General features: G+C 55.0%; 2 protein-coding genes across 4 annotated transcripts in view; both read right to left on the reverse strand.

The window, feature by feature from the left end:
* DBN1 (drebrin 1) overlaps positions 1 to 5,660 on the reverse strand; it is a 23,265-nt gene extending 17,605 nt beyond the window's left edge. The window contains exon 1 of the mRNA XM_012722143.1: positions 5,609 to 5,660. Within this exon, the coding sequence (XP_012577597.1) occupies positions 5,609 to 5,660 (52 nt within the window). The remainder of the gene's footprint in view (positions 1 to 5,608) is intronic.
* Positions 5,661 to 6,558: 898 nt separating this feature from the next.
* On the reverse strand, positions 6,559 to 21,714 carry PDLIM7 (PDZ and LIM domain 7 (enigma)). Of its 3 annotated transcripts, none has more exons than XM_004679271.2 (13): positions 21,611 to 21,714; positions 20,555 to 20,661; positions 16,710 to 16,861; positions 16,604 to 16,634; positions 15,669 to 15,685; positions 15,286 to 15,422; positions 15,101 to 15,137; positions 14,146 to 14,207; positions 13,758 to 13,995; positions 12,690 to 12,870; positions 7,277 to 7,397; positions 7,079 to 7,194; positions 6,559 to 6,916 (listed from the first exon to the last, which is right to left on the reverse strand). In XM_004679271.2, the coding sequence occupies exons 2-13, from the start codon at positions 20,648 to 20,650 to the stop codon at positions 6,830 to 6,832; spliced, it is 1,275 nt and encodes a 424-aa protein (XP_004679328.1). In that variant the 5' UTR covers positions 20,651 to 20,661; positions 21,611 to 21,714; the 3' UTR covers positions 6,559 to 6,829. The 3 variants fall into 3 exon arrangements, with proteins under 3 accessions (XP_004679328.1, XP_004679327.1, XP_012577967.1); XM_004679270.2 differs by lacking the exon at positions 15,669 to 15,685 and adding an exon at positions 16,032 to 16,150; XM_012722513.1 differs by lacking the exons at positions 15,669 to 15,685; positions 21,611 to 21,714 and having other exon boundaries at positions 20,555 to 20,638.
* Positions 21,715 to 22,846: the final 1,132 nt, after the last annotated feature.

Raw genomic sequence — 22,846 nt, forward strand, 5'->3', positions numbered from 1 at the left:
CTGCCCCACTGCCCCCGAGGCGCAGCCCACCCTCGTCCTCGGTCTTTACCTGGCCTGCTCCCATCCCGGCCGCTCACTCTCTCCCTCAGCCCCAAGTCCAGCCCCCTCCCTACTTAAGCCAGATTCCCGTCCCCAACCCCACTCTGGACTCAGCTTTTGCACTTCCCTGCCCCAAGTTTAAAATCCCTTCTGTCAGTCCTATCCAACCCCACCCGTGTTTCTACCCCATCCTCACTACCATTCCAGGTCTCTTCCAGTTCATGTGAACCTATTGCTGTCCCACTTCCTAATTCCACTCAAGTCCTATTCTAGTTTCCCCAGGCACATTTGCAGCCCGTCCCTTCTCTGAATGGGACATTGCCTTCTGTGTCTCCTCCCCAAAACCGACTGCATTTCCTTCCCATTCCAAGTCCAGCCCCATCCCCAAACTTAATCACGCCCCATTCACCACACCAAACCTAGCAGCACCCTCCTCAGCCCAGCCTATCTGTTCTCATTTGATCCCAGTTCCCAGGCACATACCTCCATCCCTGCCATCTCCATCCATCCCAGCCCCAAACCCCCTCAGGCCAGCATATCCAACTTCTTTTGTCCCACCCTTAGGCAACTGCCTCCTGGGCCTTCAGACAGAACCACCCTAGGAAATCATTTGCTTTCTATCCCAAGTCTCCCCCAGAGGAATCCCATGTAGCATTCCAAAAGCAGCTCATAACCCCAGACTCCCAAGACAGGGTTCCCCCAAGGACATGCCAGGGCAACTGCCTGGCACCAAAGCTCTCTACACTGAAGGTCCATGAGCCTGAGAATGCTCTGGAAGGGAAGGGAGACTCACTGCCAGAACCTTCTGGAACCTCTCTGCTCCTTGTTGAGGTGGGGTCTTGAAACCCTTCTAGCTTTTCAAAAGGGTTTCCCCACTTTTGAAAAGGGTTTGTCACTTCTCAGGGCAAGTGACAAAATCTGAGCAAACCACCTGGTTCCGTCTGGAAGGTAGAGAAGGCTGGCTGAGCCTCAAATCCCCCAGTTGGGTATAATCTGCCACGCCAAGAGGCAGAGAAGACCATAGTGCTGATCCCAGCACTATGGAATGGAAAGAAGCCTTTTACAATTCAAAACATTTCATAGGTCCTTGCCTGGGGACACTGTGCCTACCTGGACACCTGGCCCCTCCCCCAGACAAGGTCAGCAGGATTCTGGGGAGGAGGAGATCTTCCCTGCCGGGGGTTGAGAGGTGCCTGCAGGGAGCGGTAGTTACAGGCATCTTCCACCTCAGCCCTTCCACTGTTGACTTATCCCAGCTCAGAATTCTCCCTCTTTCCCCTCCTGGCCCCTCCTCCAACCTCCTGTCACTCAAGTTCATGTCTTAAACACAAGCCCTACATGCAAGCTCAGTCTCCCCCCTCCAACCCCCCAATTCCTGCCTCCCTCCCTCATCACCCACAAATTCTCTCCAGCCACGCCCACTCTCACCTCCTTACCATCTATCTTTTTAAATAAACTTTTAATTTTAGAACAGTTTTAGATATATAGACACATTACAAAGATAGTACAGTTTTCTCTATTTTCTATCTCACACCCAGTTTTCTCTATTTTCAGGGGAGCAAAAGGGTTTCATGCTGGCAAGTCCTGGAGCCCACTTCTGGTCTTTTCCTTCACATCATCTTCATCCTATAATTTCTATATCTGTAACCTGTCTCCTCCTCTTCACTTTACCCCTGGCATCACCCTAGTCAAGGTGATTAGTGACCCCTAACTTGCCAAATTCTGTGGCCCAGCCATAGTCCTGAGTTTCCTTGGCCAGTGGAAGGAGTGTGGCCCATGACTGCCCCCTCCGAATCACCTGCAACACCAGGCCTGGGTGGAGGTGCTGGTACCTCCTTGGAGGTCTTACCACCAGGCTTTCATATTGCCACCCCCAAGTACTGGTCATCCCTCAAGTTGTTAAGCTCTCAGTCCTATCCCCAAAATGTCAGCTTCCCCACATGCTGGGAGGCTAGCCCAATGACTGTTTCCCTGGAGTAGAAGAGACAAGGACTGGGATCCAGTTGGTCACTTGCTGTGTGACCTTGGCTATCAAGGTTTCCTTCTCTGAGTTTCTTTGAGAAAATGTAAGGCTAAAACGTGACTAGATGGAGGCCTAGAGTCCACACCCTTCCTCCATGGAGTCCCATTCTCATCCCTCCCACACCCCTTTCCTGTTCAGTGCTCCTCACACCTCTCAGGGAAGGCTTCAAGGTTGAGAGAAGGTAAGCTAATGGTGCCTTTCTCTGCCTTCATCCAGCCCTGCAAGTTCCTACCAAGCACACCTCTAAAAATGCCCCCATCATCATTAACATGCTTTCCAGCCCCTGCCTCAGGGCAACCACTTTCACCTCAGCCTGCTCCTGACAGGTGGGTTGCTGCCGCCCACAGACTGTGCTAACCGGGAACTCAGATTCCTTGCTTGAGCTTTCTTTCTCATTTCCAACTGCGAAGTGCAAATGATGATGATGGTACCTACTTCATGGGATCTGTTTGAGGATTTCTAACTAGAAAGTATCTAAAATGGTAAGTGCACTCTATTTTTACAGATAGGAAAATCAGAGAGGGTAGCTGCTTGCATTGAGGCACACAGCTGGTGATGGCAAAGGCCTGACAGGAACCCAGGTCTGCCCGTGTCACTTTCAGCATACCACCTGCCAGTAAGACTTCTCCTTCAGGCCCCCCCATTCCAAGTCAGGGGTTGGGTTCGCCTGGAGTTTGGTCAGAAGTCGGTCCTGTAGGACCTAGGGGATGCATCAAGGTTGAAGGCAGGCATTGAAAGGAGGAAGTGTTCTGTGTGCACCCCTGCCCAGTCTGAGGGGTGGCCCACTACCCACTCCAAAGAGGAGTGTGCAATCCAGGTCAGTAAGTCAGACCTCAGACTGCCCCAGGGGTGGGCACATACTCAGTCCAGTGAGTATCAGCCCTCGGGCTTTTGCTGGAACCACAGGAAAGATTCCATAGGGGGTGTGGTCAGGATATGGGCCTGGAGCTACCATCTTTGCCAATAATGGGAATAGCCACCTGACAATAAAGCCAGCACCCCAGAAAGCTGAGAGTGAGAGTCCCTATAACACTCATGGGTACCAGGTCCGACCATGTCTAAAGTCTTTCATTTTTTCAGCAATTATCTGTTTCTGGTTAAACTCATTCAGGTGTCAGCTGAAGGAGTCCTTTCTAAGTAAGACCCCAAGTAGTGGTCAGTTTTGTCAGCAGCTAGGGACATGGGCTTGCTGTTCCCCCTAGGCTGGCCCTGGGGTTTAGAATTGCTCCCTGACCATTCCTTGGTGTTCCACCACACCATCTCCCAGGGTGGGTCCCAGCCTCCTGAATCTTCCCCAGGCACCCAGCAAGCTCCATGCCTCACCAGGCCCACTGGACCCCTAGCCGGGGAGGGCCCTTCCGAACTCTCTCTCTGTAAGCTTTGGACTCCAGCCAACCACAGCTGTCTGTCCTGTGCCGGCCCCTTCGGCCAGGACTACAGTTCCCTTCCACAGCAGGCTGCTCAGTGGGGTCCACAGGATTGTGTGTATCTTGTGTGTAATCAAGGCCACACGGGGCTGGACACTAAGGAGGCAGTAACAGAGGCATCAATGCCTGCCTCTGTACTCTGTGCTCTGGGTGAAGCAGTTCCTCACCCTCCACCACCTCTCTCCCTGCTGACTTCAAATAGGCTCCAGCCATTTAGAACTGGAAAAAAGCCCCTCTGCTGCCTGCTGTCTCCATTTGCCCACTCAGCCCCCTGCTGTGGGCTCTGCCCCCTTCATTGGGGAGAATATGCTCTCTGAGGGTGCTAATGGCTTCTCCTGCATGGCACAAGGACATTTCCCAGTTCCACAGGCCTCCACCAGTACAGCCTGCAACCCCAGCTTTGGAACTCTGTGATCTCTGTAGCCTGTGGTAGTGGTTGGGGCAGCTGGGAGATGCAGTGGGGAGCACTTCAGTCTTTAATCTTTGTTGCTGTCATCCAGGCTACTCCAGCTAAGTGGCTTGCGACAGATCACTTTCCCTGTCTTGAGCCTGAGTTCCTTTATCTGAAATATGTCTTTAATGACATTTAAGTGTATTACAATGATTAAAATAACATGTGGGGGCCTCCCTGGTGGCCTAGGGTTAAGCCTCAGTGCGACAACCTGATTGGATCCTGGCCAGGGAGCTGACCCATAGGGTGCAGCAGACCTCTCCAGTCTCCGCTGCTCCCCTCAGCAGTGTACTTCGTCTATCTGCCTGTTCTGCTCCCCACTGTTTACAGTAAATCTTCCCAGATACCCCCCAATGCTCCCCACCTCTGGCCTGCACCCAGAGGTTCTTTTACGCAGAATAAATAAAACCTTAAAAAAAACTGGCATCCGAACGACCACTGGTTCCCAGCAGAGGCAGCCGCTGTGCAGAGCTGCCCACCGCCATGCTCGTGTTCATTTATTTTCTAACCTCCTCTCATCTAGGCTTTTCACCCCAGATGCCCAGCGACTGCAACCGTCCTCCCTTGGGATACGCGTCCCAGCTTCCACCCATCTAGGTGGCTCAGCTGACTAGCTCAGAGCCAGTCTAGTCCATTGTCCTCATGGACTGCCACAGACAAGCCTCTTAAAAGAGCTGTCCACACTCTCTCCTCCACACCCTCACCACCGGCCTGCCTTGCTTCTCTAACCCTGGCAGCCACCCCAGCTCTCTACTAAACTGATCTGGCAAACATCACCTTGTTGCAAAATGCCTTGGGGACTTCTCGGCCTTATCTGCCCGGTTGACACTGTTGGCAACTTCTGGAAACACTCCTGCCCTGCCCCAGCCTCCCTGCCCAGAGTCCTTCCGAGGCTGTTGTCCTCTTTCTCTGGTGGCGCCTGCTTTCTCTGCCTAGGGCTGTGCTGTCACTGCTTCCCCATCTCTCTTCTCCTTGCTGGGCTCCTGACCATGCTCGCATTGATTTTTTTCTTAATTAGGATTAAAAAAATTTTAGTTGCCAACATTCATAAACCAGATTTCACATTAAAGTCTGAATCTCTGGATGCTGTTGGTAAAGTGCAGAGGTGGCCACAGTCGGCATCCCACGCAGCGCTCTAGGTTAGGTTCCGAGCAGTGCTCACCAGCTGGCCCCTGCACTCTCGTTCACTTGTATCCATGGAAACCAAGGATGGACTGAGAGGGCTTCATGGTTCAAGACAAATGCGAGAGAGTATGTTTCTTTGTGGAAGCAAAAGATACTCTGTGTCTAACACGCTAGGATGTTCTGCTCCAAAGAAAAGCTATCCTACCTGCCTTACTGGGTGGGAGGCACCTGCCGTGGACCCCCCACCTCCAGCTCTTCAGCTCTCCCTGGGCATCAATTACAAGCATCTGTGATAGCTGACCTGAGCCTGTCCCAAACTTATTTCCAAATTGACTCTTAAGTGAAACACTTTACTCTTCAGTCTCAGTCATTCAAAAAATGTCATTAGGTGTCCTCTTCTGTGCTAAGCAGGGTTCTAGGCTCTGGCAAGATATCCTGAAACAACCCAGGGAGTCCAGCACACTCTCCAGGGGTCTGAGAACACACAGGTCACTTTCTCTTCTCTGAAAAGGTGGGGCTTTAAGGACCTGCAGAGATGCTGACTCCAGGTGTTGATGATGCCAGGGGGCCCCAGAGTACCAGTGGCAGTGGTCATACTGCGCTGTCCTAATTTGGGCCCTCTCTTAAACTCCTCTTCCAGTCCCCCTAGACTGGTGAGGGAGCACCTGGGGAAAGCTGGGGCCATTATCAGCGCCCCTAGGCTTTAAAGTGCCCGGCAGCAGCACGCTTCGGGGATGCACTCCTGGTGAATGAGTCGCCAGTCCTGAGACAGTGTTTCCAGTTTCAGGCCTGGCTTCTGGTCTGGCTTGTGGCTCAAGGACTGTATGACCTTGGTCAGGTCTCCTAATCCGGCAGATTCTCCCCAGGGGTGCTGGGAGGATCTTGAGAGTATAAGCAAGGCTGGTACATCCTGTTTGCCAAGCAAAGTTGCCTCCCCCGTTGGTCCCAATCTAGGCTCCCTAGGACCTAGGCTCCAATTCTGCCATGTTACTTTCTGCTCCTTCCTTCCCTGACTGCTGCCCCTCCTCCCAGACTCTCTCCTCCATCCTCTTACAACACAAATCTGAACTCTCTGCTTTGCTATTTCTAACTGTCCAGAGTACACTGACTCCCAACCCTCAGCACCAACCTGCCCTCAGGGACAGTCCCAGCCTTTCCATCTGGCACCTGCAGACCCCCTCCAGCCACCCCCCCTCCCCCCAAGATCTGGGTTGTCCTCTCCTTTTGCTGTAGAATACAATGGCAGTGACAACTCTGGCCCTTGTTGCTGTTTGCCGTATCTAGTCTCTGCTGATAACCCTCACCTCCTCTGATCTCCAAGTCACTGACCCAGGTACCCTCCATGTTTGTAGGCCCTGGGTCCAACACATGGAGTCCCCTTATCGCCTCTCCCTGTCCGTGGGCCCTCCATGTGCCCATCACAGGGACCACCAGGATGGGAAAACCATCTTAATCTCCATGTTCCTGATATGCAGGGAAAAATACTGATGGGACACAGCTGGTTACAAGTTTATTGTGGCACTGAGGTGTACAGGGGCTGGTGTGGCCAGCACCGGTGTGTGATGGTGATGGAGGGAATTGGGGATAATGAGGGGGTGAGGCTGGGTCCAGGGAACCCCAGTCTCCGGCCAGGAGTCAGGTTATGATGACCTCTGTCAGCCCTGCCCAGAAATCTCAGTGTTGACTTCAGAACCTGCGAGGAGGTTGCAGTGGGCGGAGCCAGGCAGCAGTGGGCGGGGCCAAGCAGCAGTGGGAGGGAGGGGCTCACACGTGGGAGAAGGCATGGCTCTTGCACAGGGGCTTGTCTTTCTTGGAGTAGAAGGTCTTCCCTTCCAAGTTGATCTGACATATCTGTGGAAAGCCACCATCCAGTCACATGGGATTGGGGTGGCAGGACAGGTTCCTTCCCAAATTCTCATGAATCCCACAAGCAGAGGGTTGGGGAGGTTGGCCAAAAACAAATACACACACACAGGGGGCCGGGGTGGGACGCCAACCAAGAGCATTACTCACTGCGCAAACGAAGCACGTATCATGCCAGCTGAAGCCCAGTGCCTCTAGGAAGCGGTCCCCGGCATCGATCTTGAAGTCACAGCCACGGCATTTAGTGCCAAACATCTTCTCGTAGTCTGGGGAGGGACAGAGAGAGGAGGGGCATGCTGGATTCTTGCAGGGACGGGCACCCTGTGCTCCTCTCTCCTTGCTCCATACCTCGCTCGCAGTAGGGTGCCCCTTCTTCCATGTAGAAGGCCCTGTTCCGGATGGGTGTCTTGCAGGCCGCGCAGGTGAAGCAGTGAACGTGCCACGTCATTTTCAGGGCATGCATGATCTCCTGGGAGGACAGTCAACGGGATCAGCTCTTTGGCCTCCTCTCCAGAGCCATGATCACAGAGGCTTAGAACCCTCTTCCTTCCATTGTAAACATGTCTGCATCCCCACCACTCTTCTGTCCCCAACCGGAGGTCTCCTCGTGGACATTCATACCTCCTCTAATCCCAACCAGCTACGCATTTCTCTGGGGCAAAGCCAAGGCCCTATCGAGGGTCAGTTAGGTAGGCCTGGAACTCTCTGTTCCCCTAATTAAGCCTCTTGCCCACGATCGATGTACACCTGTCTTGGGGCTTCCCACCCACTGCCCCCTCTGTTCAGATGCCCCCAAGGCTCAGCCTGCAACTCCAAGTTTCTGCTTAAATGGGGCCATTCTGTCTTGTGGGTGCATACTCCCACCCACCTCCCAGTGCTGCCTCCCAAGTACAGTTAATTGATCTATTGTGTCTACTATTTACTGTCTGTCTCCTACTTAAGTGTAAGTTCCCAGAGGGCATAAACCAGGAATAGTTCCATTAACAGTGCCTTACCATGCTCTGTACAGGGGTAGGAGGGGTCGGGGGAGAACCAGAGGTTCACAGGCTGGGCTTTTAGTATCTGGCCAGCAGGGATCAGATGTCCCATTGGAGGGCAATGTGGGGGCCTTGAGAAGGGCCAGATCTGGGTTCAGCCATACTTGGCTTCTTACCTGGTTGACTTGGCCAATAGCCAAGTCCTGACCTTGGTCTCTTCCCTGTGATGGACCCTAACCCCACTACACTTCAGGGTTACAAGGATGATCACACATTTGAAGGCAGACCAGAGCCTGCCAGGTCCTGGTGGTACACACGATGGGGAGAGGGGTAGAGGACGGGGGGACAAAGTGCTGGCTGTGCCTGGAGGAGTGACATGGCATTCAGGAATGTCTGGTGGAAGGCTCAGGCTTCAACCAAGGTGTTAAAGCAAAATCTCCTGACTTTTAAATGTTGCCCATTAAGTTAAAGGTTAGAGTGGAACACTGTGTAAATGTGGGTGGCATCTGCCTCTCAATGGCCTGTCTATGCTTGCTGCATCGGGGTCACATCACATATAGACTGCACAACCACCAGGGTGACTGCCACCTATATTTTATTTTATTTTTATTATTTTTTTAAAGGCTGATTTACTCATTCATGCATACAAGAACTGGGGTGTAGGCCAGAAGTGTAGGGGGTAAGAGGATTCACCAGAGACAGAATGGGGAACAGAACAGGCAGATCTACTGAAATACACTGTTGATGGGAGAGGCGGAGGAGATGTCTGCTGCGCCATGTGGGTTAGTGCCTGGCTGGGGATTGAGTTCGTGCCCAACTCATGCCACAGTGAGTGGTGATAGCTGAATTTCTATGCCCCCAGGGAGGCCCTACCACCTCCATTTCAGTGAGGCCCAAAGAAAGCAACTCACAGGGCCAACAGATGACAGAAATGCGTTTTGTTCCCACTTCTATCTGGGTGGCTCACCTACTACCTGGTGTTGCTTCTTTCCTTTAAAGGAACATGCAGAGGATCAAGGTGAAGGTGGGTAGCTGCAAGCAGGTAGGGCAGTTCAGGCAGGAGTGTGGGAAGCTCAGAGCTGGGCCTAGTGAGCAAGGAGGCAAATTTCTGCCAGAATTCAGAGCCAGTTATCAATTTCTTTCCTTCTTTTTTCTTTTTCTTTTTGTAAAAAGAACTCGGGTATAGATCAGAGGTACAGAGGGTGAAAGGATCCACCAGAGACAGAGTGGGGAGCAGAAAAGGCAGACTGACTGAAATACACAGCTGAGGGGGGCAGCAGGCGAGACAGGAGAAGTCTGCAGTGCCATGGGGGTCACCCCCGGCTGCCAGGGATCAAACTCATTCTGCAGGGGCTGTGGACAGTTTCATAGTGCTCACTTTCACCCAGTTACCACATTCTAATTTACCCTGTAATGAATCTGAATCTGTCTACCTCTCCCAACCTTACTGCCCTGGCCCAGGCCCTGGAAGCCCAGACCCTACTTTCTAGTTCTCTTCTTTCAGAGAAGCTTCTCAAACACCTCTGACCTCATCAATCCCAGATCTAAACTCACCATGACTGCCAGCCTCTTCCACCTCATTTTACACCCTTCCCATGTGCTGCCTTGTGACACAAGCTTTTCCCTCTGCCTTTGCATGCTCTCTGACCTTTCTCCAACCTACTCACATTTTATGTTCTACTTAGAAGTCATTTCCAGACCCTCTCTGGTGGCACAACGGGTTAAAGCACAGCACTACATAGCAGCAACCTCTTCAGCATGAGTACAGTCCCATCCAGGGGGGTGACCCACAGGCACGGCAGACCTCTCCTGACCTGCCCACTGCTCCCCTCAGCAGGTTACTTCGTTCATCTGCTTGTTCTGCTCCCCACTCTGTCTCTGGTGAGTCCTCTCACTGCCCCTGCACCTCTGGCCTGTACTAGAGTTCTGTATGAATAAATAAATAAATAAATAAATAAATAAATAAATAAATAAATAAATACATTAAAAAAAACAAAGTCATTTCCATTCACTTCTTCAAGTATTTACTGACCACCTCTTACATTAGGGGCATCTAAGCATACCCCAGCCTCCCTTGCAGCTCAGTGTTGGAAGCAGAGGGTTTGATGGCAGCATCTTCTAATATTGGCCATGAGCCTTCAACCCTTTTGCTTCTTCCAGCTTCCTGGAAATTTTGCCTGAGGTGCAAGAACATCTTAAACTATGAGTGGTAGGTAAGAATGGCTGAGCCAGAATCTACCACATTACGCTCAGTTTGCCACCTTCATACTTTCTTAGGTGAGAAGAAAGCCACTATAATTTTGAGTCTTCTACAACAAGTGGTTAGGGTAATCTTTACTAACATCGATATCACTGCATATGGAACTCCCTGGTGGCACAAGGGGTAAGGCTCAGCACTACGAATCTGTCCCCAGCCAATGCGGCATGAATTCAATTGCTACCCAGGAGGTGACCCACATGGTGCAGCAGCAGACTCTCCTGTCTCACCTGCTGCTCCCCTCAGCAGTGAGCTTCAGTAGATTCACCTGTCTGCTCCCTCTGCCTCTGGTGAATCCTTTCACCTTCTGCACCTCTGGCCTACACCCCAGCTCTTGTATTCATAAAGTAAATAAAGTAAATCTTTAAAAAAAAAAATCATGGCATAGCTCTCTAGCCACACCTGGCTCTGGATCCAGAAATAAGAAGCATAAATAGCAGAAAGAACCCAAACTGGGAGTTACTGGGGCTTCGGTCTGTTCCCAGCTTGATCTTGCAGTTTCTGATCCTCTGACCTTTAATTCCAGCACGGGTACAACAGGCACCCTCTCAGCTAGTCACACAGCCTGATTTGTGTCCTCTTCCACTGGCTCTGCTCTCAGCTGCTAGTACCCTGTGAGCCCCACTCATCCCCCAAGGTGAGTTTCAGGAACAGCCAGCTGAATGGCCCATCTCTTTCTCACAAGGTGTCCCCAACATGGGCACACTGCCTAGCACATTCAGTAAATGGAATGAATGAAGAAAGCATTCATAAAAAGCTCTGACCCAAGTCCCAAGCCTGCTCTGGGTGTCAGCTAGGTTGCTCTCCAGGAAACCTGACTGGGCCACATGGTCTATTTTACACCAGTGGGAAAGACAGGATTTTGCACCATGAGCTTCGAGTCTGAATTTCTGGCTCGGCCACTCAGCCATCTTATCCCTCTTAATACACCAAGCCCTCTTTCTGAATAGCAGGTTTCTCTTGCATTAAGGCAGCAGGCACAGTGGACTGGCCTGTCACAACACAGTTCTCTTCCCCCTACCTCTTTTATTGCTGCTGGAAGCTCACAGAGTTTTGCTTTCCTATGGTTCAGGTGCTCATAGGACAAAGAGTTCCAAACACTGAGATAAAGATGCAAATTCCTAGTTTTTCTTTCAAAGTCAAAAGGAGGGGGTGGGGGGAATTCCTTAAGAGAATGACACCTGCAGGCCTCCCTGGTGACGCAGGGGTTAAAAATCTCAGTGCTATGAAGCTATCCCCAGACACTTGGGCACAGTTCAATCCTTGACCAGGGACCTCTCCTGTCTTGCCCGCTGTTTCCCTCTGCAGTGTATTTCAGTAGATACACCTGTTCTGCTCCCCACTCTGTCTCTGGTGAATCTCCTCCCACCCTGGACCTCTGGCCAACACCCCAGTTCTTGTATGCATGAATAAATAAAAATAATTCTTAAAAACAACAAAAAAAGAGAACGACACTTGCCCTTTCTCATTCATTCCTGCCTGTGGCAAGAATACTAGGTTTGGCCCTTCCTGGTGGTGCAGTAGGTTAAAGCACAGCACTGAGAGGCTAAAGCCACATCAGCAAGAGTTTGATCCCCGCCCCAGAGGTGATCCATATAGCGAGGCAGACCCCTCCCAACCCGCCCGCTGCTCCCCTCAGCAGTGTACTTCGTCAGTCGGCCTGTTCTGCTCCCCACTCTGTCTCTGGTGAATCCTCTCACCTCCCGGCACCAGTTCTTGTATACACAAATAAATAAATCTTTAAAAGGAAAGAAAAGCTTAGGAATAGAGGTCAATATAGGCTAAAATTTCAAGCAAAAACAACCTACAGGCATCTCTGAAATTTTTATGACTGCAGTAAATAGCCCCTCTGCTTAAATCTCTTTCGGGTTTTCTGCTGACGCGGTGGAGTGTTATCCCACCGACACAGCAGCCAGTCTGGCCTGACCAATGCTTCCTTTCCTTCTTTGGGTAACATCCTCCTGGCTTTATTTCAGGGCCCCTCAATCTCAGATGTGGTTTAGGTGGGGCGCCAGGCCCCACTGGTGTCTTGCCAAGGCTGGCCAATGAGAGCCCGGAGCTTGGTTCAGGGATGGGCATGGGTGATGGCGTTGGATCCAGTGTTCCTGCTGGCGCAGAGGTATACTGCCAAGCTGAGGAGCTGGAACCCTGCGGCACTGTGGCATCACCTTGGCTCCCTTCTAGGGAAAGCATGCAGGGAACAAAGCCAGCACAGATGGAAAACAGAGGCAGGTGACACCAAGAGTCCCAGTGACCTTGGTACCTTTGTTAATTCTGCTGGGCCTGAAAGCGAGCACCCCTGTGCCTTGGCAGTTGGTTACTTGAGCCACTATGCTTCTTTCTTGCTTGAACTCTTGAGAACCTTTCCCGTCACCTGTTAAGAGGATCCTGGCTACCCAGAGTGGCTGGTTTGTTGGGCTGCTAAGGAGACAGGCTTGTGCAGGGAGAACCCCAGGCTAGGGGTTGCTTCTCAGTGCTGACCAGGTCAGGACCGCCTTCCACCCTCCTGCCCACCATCCCCACTCACGCCCGTGATCTTCTTTTTGCACTTGGCACAGCTGGGAGCGTAGCGCATGTCATAGCAGGGTGGGCAGAAGATCGAACCCTTCTCCTCGAAGAAGCCACCCTCTTCCAGAACCTTCCCACACTGGCTGCACACAAACTCCTCAGGGTGGTATGCGTGGCCCAGGGCCACCAGGTAACGGCCCCTGAGGGGAAGGTGACATGGTAAGAAGGATGCAGTGTGGTGGAGCTCAAGTGGATTTACTCAGTGCCTGTTATGAAGCCCGGATGGTTTCACACCATCTCTTTTTCCAGAAAGGGGAGAAAATAGTAGCCTTGTTCCAGGTCACATGGTGGGAGTGGTGAAGAGGCACGCTAATGACACCAGATAAGCCAGGGGGGGCGATGTGGAAACACCAGAGGTTACACTACTGAGGGCTGCTGAACCAGGCCTAATAAGGCAAACCTGAGGGACTGGTGTGGGGTGCAGTGGGGGGAGGCCAGAATGCCCACGAGTCCTGAAGACTAGTAAGCAGACTCTGGTGTCCACTCTGTTCTTGCTTATGCCATATGGTCTGAGGAAGAGCCTGCAGACCCCAAATAAATGGGGTGCCTGAAGGAGGGAGCTCTTTGTAGAGCCTAAGAGATGATGAGAGGAGGGCAGAAACAGGAAGGCTCTAGAATCTGGCACATGTTTCTGGGGGGCGGTGGGACCTGCTGGACTCTAGGAAGCAACTCAGAGAAGGAGGGGTTCTGGCTTAGCAGAGAAAGACAGTGAACAGGAGAGAAAAGAGGCACAAGGACTGGGAGGAGGTGGGCTCTTCTTTGTCCAAAGAGCAGCAAGTCTGGGGGTGTAGCAAGGCCTGTTGTTAGCATTTTCTTCACTTTATCAGGGCAAACCCTGAGAAGGATTGATGTGGGGCAGGGATAACGCAGAATGCCAAATCTACGGACCCAGATCAGGTCTTGACCTCGACTTCAACTCCCACAGTGGCAGCTGAGATGATGGACCAAGGAACAGAGATGGGAAAGATGCCAGGATCAGACTGTGGGACAGGAAAGGCCAGGCAAGGAAAGAAACATAGTCACCCACCGGATGACCTTGCGACACTGGTGGCACACGGGTGTCTTGCCATTGCCACCACCTGTCCCTCCTGTGCCCCCTCCGGTGGCTGCCTGCACGATGGAGGTTCGGTTCTGCAGAGGCGTGGGCGTGGCTGGCTGGCTGTGCCGGGTGAGCACCGTGCTGGTCTTGTCGGGGGCATAGCGCTCAGCAAAGGCAGGGTCCACAGCCCAGGGCGGGCGGCTGGTGGGGGTAGGGGTGGTAGGGCCTGCCAGAACCAAGCAAAAAGGTTCCAGAGAGCACCCCCCAGGGACCCCAATGGGCAGGGGAAGCACCCAGGGTGACTTGAAGGAGCCCACAGCCCCCATACCCCCTGGAGTTTCCCCACCCTTGCCCAGGTCCAACTTCCTTCTCTCACCAGGCCAGGGTTCCTGGGGTGGAGCTGAGGCTGGGGCGGGGGCTTCTGTCCTGGGTACCTGGCTGCAAGATCCACCGTTCAAGGACCTGCATAGCTGAGGCTCCGGCAGGGTCCCACCCCCACAACCTGCTGTTCCCATGGGAGTTGTCTGGGCCCATGAAAGCTGCTGGGCAGGTTCCAGGTGCTACTAGGGCAGGGCTCTCACTCTTGGTGATCCCTGAGGTTGGCTCAGACGGCAGGGAGCCCTTTGCTGGTACCTCAGCCCAATGAGACCCACACTAGCAGGACCCACACTGGCTCGGTGCCACCTACACCCCAAACCTACAACCCAAATCAAGCCCACAAAGAGAGAAGACAAAAGCAGAGAAAGCAGGGCTGAGAACGTTTATTTTCATGCCCAAATCAGCACAGACCCAGCAGATAACAATACCATAGGGCAAAGAGGGAAGGCAGTGTCAGATGGAGCCAGGCCCTGTGCCAGGTGGGCAGCAGACTCAGTCCAGGGGCAGGAAAGTGGTGAGGCAGGTAGAAGCTGGAGGCACCAAGGGGATGCCCTGGGCGGGAGGAACAGAGAGAGAGGCAGAGAGCAGCCAGCCGGCGAGGGCCAGGCTAGGGCTGCACGTTGAGCACATGGGCAGAGCGCTGGTGGTGCCAGTCCCGGAGGCGGGTGTAGCGTGGGCTCTGCAGCTCCAGGACATACTTTTCCCTGAGGGGCAGAGAGAGAAGGAGGAGGAAGTAGAAGGAAGGAGAGATGGAAGGGAAGTTGGGAGGACCGGGAAGGAAGGAAGGTAGGCAGTAGGAAGGCAGAAGGAAGAAAGACAGAGTAATGGAAGAATGGGGGAGGGCAGGAGGAGGGTGGCGAGCCCTGGATGGGGACTGCCAGGGCAGCATCAGGAGTGCTGGCTGAAGTGGGAAAGGCAGGAGGTGAGAAAAAGGGCTTATGCGCAACGTTTACCTTGACATCTTCAGTTGCTCCTCATCCGGGTCTTGCACTGAGAAGGGAGAGACAAGCACTGGCTAAGAGAAGACACAAAGCTACCTTGCCCTGAGCCCTGGCAGTGGGGTACCAGAGTGGTCTCCTTGACCCAAGGTTTAAGCTGGAGGCCAGGAGAGTCCACCCTGCCCCAGGCAGGTACTCACTGAACTCGGTGCCCGTCAGGTGGGCAAGGATGCGGAAGGAGCGGGACTGGCCTGTCCCAGGCCTCGGCCGCCAGTCCTCCGTGCTCTCCATCAGCCGCTGCTTGCTGGCGTCTGGGACCAGCGGTCGGAGCGGCTGTCTGTGGGGAGGGTGTGGCTCAGAACCTCAAGCTGAGGATGGGTGGTGGGGGCAGCCCCTCCCTAGATTTGGCCCTGGGGGCTGTGGTGATGGGAGAGTGGGGAGCAGCAAAGCCAGGGCTCTGCTGGGTGGGTGGGTGGGTGGGTGGATCAGTGAGAGGGAAGGAGAGCAGCCAGGGTAGGGCGGGGCTACAGCCCAGAATGCCAAAAGGAAGGAAGAGAAGAGCAGGCAGAGGGGGCTCACTGACTTGTCAGGGGTCTGCACCTGTGAAGGAAACAGACAGAGGGACAGATAAAGGGACAGAGGGACACACAGGAAGAGAGATTATGAGAGGTCAGAATAAACAGGAGTACGGCTGCACTGAGTTTCTGGATCTCAGCAGCCCAGTACTACACCCCCAACCCCTGATCTCCAACGGCAAGGTGCTGCCTGGCTCAGAGCCTCCAGGATAGACGCCACGCTCAGGAAAGGGGCCCTGTGCCTGCAGCCCCTGACCATGCCGCCAGGGGTCGCTGCCGCACGGTTTCGGCAGGACTAGCTAGGGGGCAGCACAGAAGGAGCAGCAGCGGGTAGCGGTAGGGGGGCGGTGGGTGGGCAGGGACTGACGTACCCATTCTGCTGCAGGGTGCTGTCAGCGGGCGGGGGTGCCCCAAAGGGCCGGGCCGTCTTGTTGAGGGAGGCGCTGGGTGCAAAGGTGTACCGCGGGGGGTCCGCGGCGGGGGCCAGGGCCTGGGCGGAGACAGAGCCAGGCAAGGCAGGCAGGGGCGGGGCCTGGGCCAGAGTGGGGTGCCCCCCCAATGTGGAGAGGACAGCGGTGTTCCAGCCCCTCCCCCCACATCTGGCCAGATTGGGGGGGGGCATCTCGGGTTTCAAAAGGCCCATTTGGGAATGATGATCTCAGCCCACGCAGCCCCAAGGCGGAGGGCGGAGTGAGGCTTTGCAGTACCATAAGGCAGGATGCAGGCAGACAGACAGGCTGACATGCATGGTTGTGGTGCCAGGACCGTGCGGCAGCCCTTGGCCCAATTCCCAATTGCCCAGGTGCTCCACAGCTCTGGCCTCTAACCTCTACCCTGCATCAGGGGTGGGGGTACCCAGGCAGCCCCGGAGAGGGCAGGTCACCCTGGTGTCCAATGTCACACCGCCCACCCACCATCCAGATGTTCCAAGGTGGTCACCTACCTTCTGCTGTTTGCTCTGAGCTGGCTGTGCCCTGGAGGAAACAGGGAAAGAGGGTAAGTCAGGCTCAAGGGTGTCTCCCGCTACTGGCAGACCAGCACCCACATACCTGCTAAGACCCAGGCTGAGGCGTTCCCCGCAGGCTCGTATCTTGTTCTGGGCTTCAATGTGTGTGAGCCCCCCAGCATTCTCACCATCGATGCTCAGCACCCAGTCTCCCACAGCCACTCCAGCCTGTGCTGCTTTGCCTCCAGGAGTGAGCTGGAGAGACACTGAGGGTCAGGGAGGCCCCAAGACTGTAGGCCAAACTAAGGGCAGTATTTGTCATTTCCACCAAAGTTGGCCAGGGATCAGAACCCAGGGCCTCTTAGACCAACATATTTCTGGGCAGCTGCCATCTGGAAGGGGCTAGGGCTCATGTGAGCTCCCTAATCATCATGCTTATTTCATTATTCACCTTCACGACCCTCCCCACAGTCCAGAAATTGCTGTGATGTCAACTGCCACCTTCAGGCTAAATCCAAAGCTTCTCAGCTCTAACCATAGTCCTCTGCTGCCCCTGCTGGCCTCCTGCCCAGGCTGTTCCACCTCCCAGTGGTGCACACCAGCTGGTGCACGTGGCAGGTTCTTCCTCCCTGACACCCTTGGGTGGTGCTCTCAATTACTTCTTACTCTGCCAGTACCAGTCCCAGGGCCACCTGCAGGGATCTACAAAGATCCTCTGAGGGCCAGGAGTAGGCCCATCACCTCCAATTCCCAGAGAACAGTGCCTGAGGAGCCTCAAGGTGTCAGCCAGGGCTTCACAGGCTATGAGGGGTGATACCCTCAAGACTTCAACAGCATTTCTCTCTCCCTCCAACTGTTTAGATTCCAAGTTGAGAATCTCTGGTTCTCTTGGCAAGTGAGCGGCACCAGCATGCTCGAGGGAATAGCCACTATCAGCAATACAAGCTGCGATCATCAGGGATGACTTCTGGGCAGTGGTGGCGGGCCTTGGTGCTAAGGGTGGGATGTGCTGGGGTGGGCATGCAGAGGATCTATTGTGAAGGTCTCCAATGCCATGTCAGGGGAAGGGACTAGGACTTGGCCTTAAGGGCAGATGGAGCAGTCTGAAGACTCAGGTGGGATACTTCCCAGGCCCTTAGGAGAGGTGACCCTGACAAACTGCGTGGGCTGTCTCAGTCCACAAGCCCAGCCACAGTAACATGGGCACCCAGGCCTCTGGCAAAGGGCTGGCATTGATTGGATCTCTGGGGTCATGGTGGAAGGCTGATTTATAGCCTTGGGGGCCTGAGGTGGGCCAACGCAGACTAAGTTTAGGTGGTGAGAGTGGATTAAGAAGTTCCAGAGAGGGCCCTCCCTGTTGGCGCAGTGGTTTGTTAAAGCACAGCACTCAGAAGCTAAAGCCACTTCCGCATGAGTTCGGTCCCCACCTGCCCCGGAGGTGACCCACATAGCACAGCAGACCTCTCCTGACCCGCTTGCTGCTCCCCTCAGCAGTGTATTTCAGCCCATCTGCCTGTTCTGCTCCCCACTCTCTCTGGTGAATCCTCTCACCGTCCTTGCACCTCTGGCCTGTCCCCCAGTTCTATATGCACAAATAAATAAATCAGCACTGGGCAGAAAGGGAAGACTGGGTTTCACATGTTTGTCCCATGCTTGAGATTTTAAAAGGGTAAGAAAGCTGAGTGGCTCCTTCTTTACCTGCACACAGCAGTGTCTGCTACTGAGTATCTAGCATTGTCATATACTGTCATTGAATTCTCAAGCATCTTAGATTATGCCCATTTTAACAGAGATTATGTATCTTGCCTCTAGTGACCAGTAAGAGACAGCCAGAGCGTGACCCTGACACTAGGCTCCATTATACTAGGCCCTCCTCTGCTGAGCATTGGTGCCAAACTCAGGTTGTCCATCTGGAACAACTCCCTAACCCTGTGGCTGGTTTGAGGCTTAGATGTCCTGTATTGCCTTTAGTTTAATCGACTCCTTACAATGGGCATGGGGAAGTAATGCCCTTGAGGGGAAGTGACATACTCAAGGTCATGGTGAGTCAGCAGGAAACCTGGCCTAGCCACTCCCTACCCAGAGGACAGGCTCTTGGGAGGTGTAGGCTGAGCCTGAGCTGGGGGCCTTGGAGTGGGCAGCTGGCTTCTGAAAAAGTGGCAGGGAGTTGGAACTACTTCCTTTCCCAAGTGAGGACAGGAAGCACAAGGAAAGAGGCGTGGTCAGAGGAGAGAGAAGCAGGAGAGAGGAGGGAGGGGTGGTTGGAGAGAAGCAGGGAGGGGGGGTACCAAGGAGGGGGAAAAGCCAGGGGGCTGGACACTGCCTCGGGTGGGGGGTGAGTCAGCCCCAGGGCTCTACTGAGCAGCCCAACCTCCAAGTCCCAGACATTACCTCATCTCCCAAGCCTGGGGCCCACAGCCAGTTCCAGCCCCTCCCTCCTCCCTCTATATTGGGGTCAGAGAGTGTAGGGGGCAGGCCTGGCTCAGAAAAGACTACCCCCAGCTCCAAGGCTGGGCTCAGCTGGTGGCCCCACCCACTTACTAGGGTGGCTGACAGGGCAGCCCGGGGCCAGGGTGCCCCCAACAGGTCACATCTGAAAGCCCATTACCCACACGACTCTGTTACCCATGCCGGCCTAAGAACTGGAGACTCAGACACCAGCCAGGCCTAGGCCGCCAGCCATGCTGATCAGGCAGTTTTCCAGAGATGGGGATACAGGATAGGTTTTCAGGACTGGCAATGCTTCAGTGTTGCAGAGGGTGTGTGTGTATGTGTGTGTGTGTGTGTGTGTGTGTGGTGGTGGTGGTGGTGGTGGTAGGGGAACCACTGCCCTTAGCAATCCTGCTGGCAGGGCAGTTTCCAGGGGAAACTCATGGGAACCAGGTCTCTGGGAAGAAGAGTGACCTCCAGCCCACCCTGGCCACCAAGTCCAACTCCCACAGAAAGACTCAGTCTTGGGGCCCCTCTCAGGCGAGGAAGTAGCTGGCCAACCTTCTGCCCCCTTCAGACTATGCTTGCCCTGGGCTTCCTGCCACCAGCTGCTTGCCCATGGGGTGCCTGGGTGGGCCTCTGTGGTCAGGCGGGATATGGAACAGGAAGTCCCCGCCTTCTTCTGACCCTCAGGCCAGAGACAGCCCTGACTCTGGGCAGGCACTGTGTTCTGTGTCCCATAAATGACCCTATAGCTGGAGCCATCGTCTGGTGGTGACGAGCTGAGGAGCCCACCAATGGGGTCCAGGGGTTCAGGTCTAGGCCAGCCTTCCTCTAAGGCTCGGCAGACTCCAGCTACCAGCTGGCCATCCCAGCATGGGGCTGCATTCTTGGGCTTATAAGGCAATCCCCTTGCCACAGGGAGGAGCCAGTCCTCAGCTCTGCCCCCACCAGGGCATGCTCAGCAGCAGAAATCTGAATCCTAGACCCCTGTCCTAGACCTCTACTTGAGGTCAAAGGCCAATGCATACTGAATTGGAACCAGTAGATGGAGATGGAGGTTCTCACAGACCTGAATTCATTCCTGCTTTGCAAATAATCACTGAAGGAGTGTGTCCTGAGACCCCATATGGAAAAACAGGATAACAATTACTGTTCTCTGGGTGGTGATGAAGCTGAAGTAAGGTCTGTAGTCAGAGAATCCTAAGACTGGGCTCTAAATACTGCTCCTTCAAAAAGCATAGGCACTCCCTAGAGATCTCAGGTTTCCAGCCCGTAGAATGAGCATCCCCAGGCCTTATACATGGCCCCATGAGGTATGGCACTGTGCTGGGGATGTGCAGGGGCTCTCCCAGCAACCTAGTTGTAAATCCTACGACAGGTGCCCTCGACATCTCTGGACAAGGACACCTCCTAGTCTGTTGGTTAAGTTACTCTTCTCAAACTCCTCCCATCACCTACAGGACCTCTGAGCACCTAAAAACTCTTGAGGGAGCCCCTGCCCCACCCTAGGCTCACCCGGGAGATGGAGAGGGGAACATTGAAGTCCTTGCCTCCCTGCAGCCGGAAGCCCCAGGGTGCTGGCCCCTCCAGCACCACCTTGAAAGAATCCATGGTTCCTGCTCCTGAGAGGAAAGAAAAAGTGAGTGGTCCTATAGTGGGTGTGTGGGGCCCAGGACTGCTGCCAGCCCTGCAGGGGGAAGACTCCAAGCACACTCAAGGCAGGGGCCAGTGAGAATCTTGTCAGGTCTGGGAGGCTTGCTGGCAGAAAACTCTCACTTTGGAAAGAAAGGTGCAAGTGTCCTCCCCTGGGAAACTGGGAAAGTGAGGGGAAACAGCATCCAGACATGGAGTTTGCTTCCTGGAAGAGCGGGCCGCAGGGCTAATTTGGCAAGGCCTTCCCCAGAGCAACCACTGAGAGTTGGATGGCCGGTGAGTCAGGGGCCGGCCTCCTGTCTCCCGCCCCCAGGTCCTGCAGGCAGGCCCCGGCTCGAGTCTGCTCGGACTATATAAGGCGTGTAAACTGACACTGTGAGGAGAGCCAGTGGAGGGAGCACTCGGGGGCTCGGACGCCAGGGGGAGGGGTGGGGAGGGCGACTGGAGGGAATCCTAGCCATTTCGGGATCGGTCAAGGCTGCTGGAAGCCTGGGCGGTACCCCTGGGCGGTGGGGTTGGGGAAAGGCTGGAGAGGAGGGGCGGCCCCTAAGGAGATCGGTGGGGACTAGCACGCCAAAGCGTGGACAGGATGGGGATCCATCCTGGAGCCCAATGGGGGCGGTGCCTCCCACACAGAGTTGCTATCGTCCCTACGTGACTCAGTTTCCCCCTTGACCCCCTCAGCCTGGGCCCCATGCACTGACCGAATCCCGAGCGCAGGAAGCAGCGCAGGCGCCAATCCGCCGCGCCGCAGCGGGCTTAGCCGCAGGAAGGCGGGGGCGGGGGCAAGGGCAGAGGCCCGGGCCTGCGAGAGGAAGCGCCGCGCTGGCCACGACCCCCAAGGACCCCCGTGGCCCCCAGCGGACCGCTACCCTCCAGCCCGGCCCTGCCCGAGATGCCCTGCGCGGTCGCCTGTACCTGCTCGGCCCCGGGGGGCGCTGCCCGGCTGCGGTATCTCAGGAGCCGCGTTGGGATCCGCGGCCCTCGCTCTGGCCCCGCCTCCGCGCCCGCCGCCTGCTTTGAGCCGGCAGGCGGGGGCGGAGCACTAGACCACGCCCTTATGAGGCCACGCCCACCACCCTCGTCGCCGCCGGGAGCCCCGCCCGATCCCTCCTCTCGGCCCAATCGTGGAGTCCCGTCTCGCCTGGCGCCGCGGGGCTGGGTCCCTGGCGGGGCGGGGCCGGGGCGGGGCCGGGGCGGGGCCGGGGCGGGGCCGGGGCGGGGCCGGAGCTGCCGCACGCCGAGTCCGGGAGCCCAGCCCGCGCGACCCTACCCGGCGGCCCACCCAGTCCCCTGCGCCTCCCGCTGGCTGAGTGAAAGGAAAGCGGCCTTCTAAATCTGATCAACCTGGAGTATGGCTTCCTATTCTGAACATGGTACAATCATCCTCGCCTCACAGATCCACCGTGAGGACAGGCGTCGTTGGGTGTAAGGTCCAGTCATCTGAGGTTCCAGAATTTCTAAATCGGAGGCATTGAGTGGAAGGGGACAAGCTGAGGTAGGGATACTTGAGGGGGACAAGGGAACTTGAAACTAGACACTCGGTTGCAGGCAGAAAATAATAGCAAGAGTGGACATGGGTGGAGGGGCCTTGGTTGAGCCCATCCTGACCTGTAGGCTGTGCCTTCACACCCACCTCACAGCTCTGCACAGCTAGGGGCCAGCCCACACCTCTGAGAGGACTGTGCCCTGATGTCTGACTCCAGAGTAGGCAGCGCCTCTAGTGGAGGCTTCGTAGTCTCCACTTTGCCCCCAGTGACTGGAAGGGCTTGAGGGGTGAGGGTTAAAGGAGCATGGAGCCGGGACAGAGTACTCAGTTCCTAAGACATCGTCACTGCTTTCTCCGCCCTCTACTGTTATCTTTTTTCCTTTTTAATTTATGCGTACAAGAACTGGAGTACGGGCCCAGTTCCCAAACGCCCGTACCCAAACGTGTGCAGTTGGCCCTGAGCTGTGGTGGCAGAGCTGTGAGGTGGGCGGGGGGTGTGGGGTGTGTGTGAGAGGACTCACCAGACAGAGTGGGGAGCAGAACTGGAGGATCTACTGAAATACACTGCTGAGGGGGCAGTGGGTGGGTCAGGAGAGGTCTGCCATTGCCACGCCACATGGGTCACCTCCCTGGCCGGGATCAAACTCCTGCTGCAGTGGCTGAGA

This window comes from Condylura cristata, unplaced genomic scaffold (assembly GCF_000260355.1).
Source record: "Condylura cristata isolate star-nosed mole 26May11 unplaced genomic scaffold, ConCri1.0 scaffold00008, whole genome shotgun sequence".
Taxonomy (NCBI): Eukaryota; Metazoa; Chordata; class Mammalia; order Eulipotyphla; family Talpidae; genus Condylura; species Condylura cristata.

Excerpts from the sequence above, each read along its gene's own strand:
- PDLIM7 (XM_004679270.2), bottom strand. The coding sequence starts at position 20,650 with ATGGATTCTTTCAAGGTGGTGCTGGAGGGGCCAGCACCCTGGGGCTTC. Across the intron at positions 16,862-20,554 it reads TTCCCCTCTCCATCTCCCGG|CTCACTCCTGGAGGCAAAGC; the intron begins GTGAGCCTAGGG and ends GTGTCTCTCCAG. Across the intron at positions 6,917-7,078 it reads ATACGTGCTTCGTTTGCGCA|ATATGTCAGATCAACTTGGA; the intron begins GTGAGTAATGCT and ends GGCTTTCCACAG.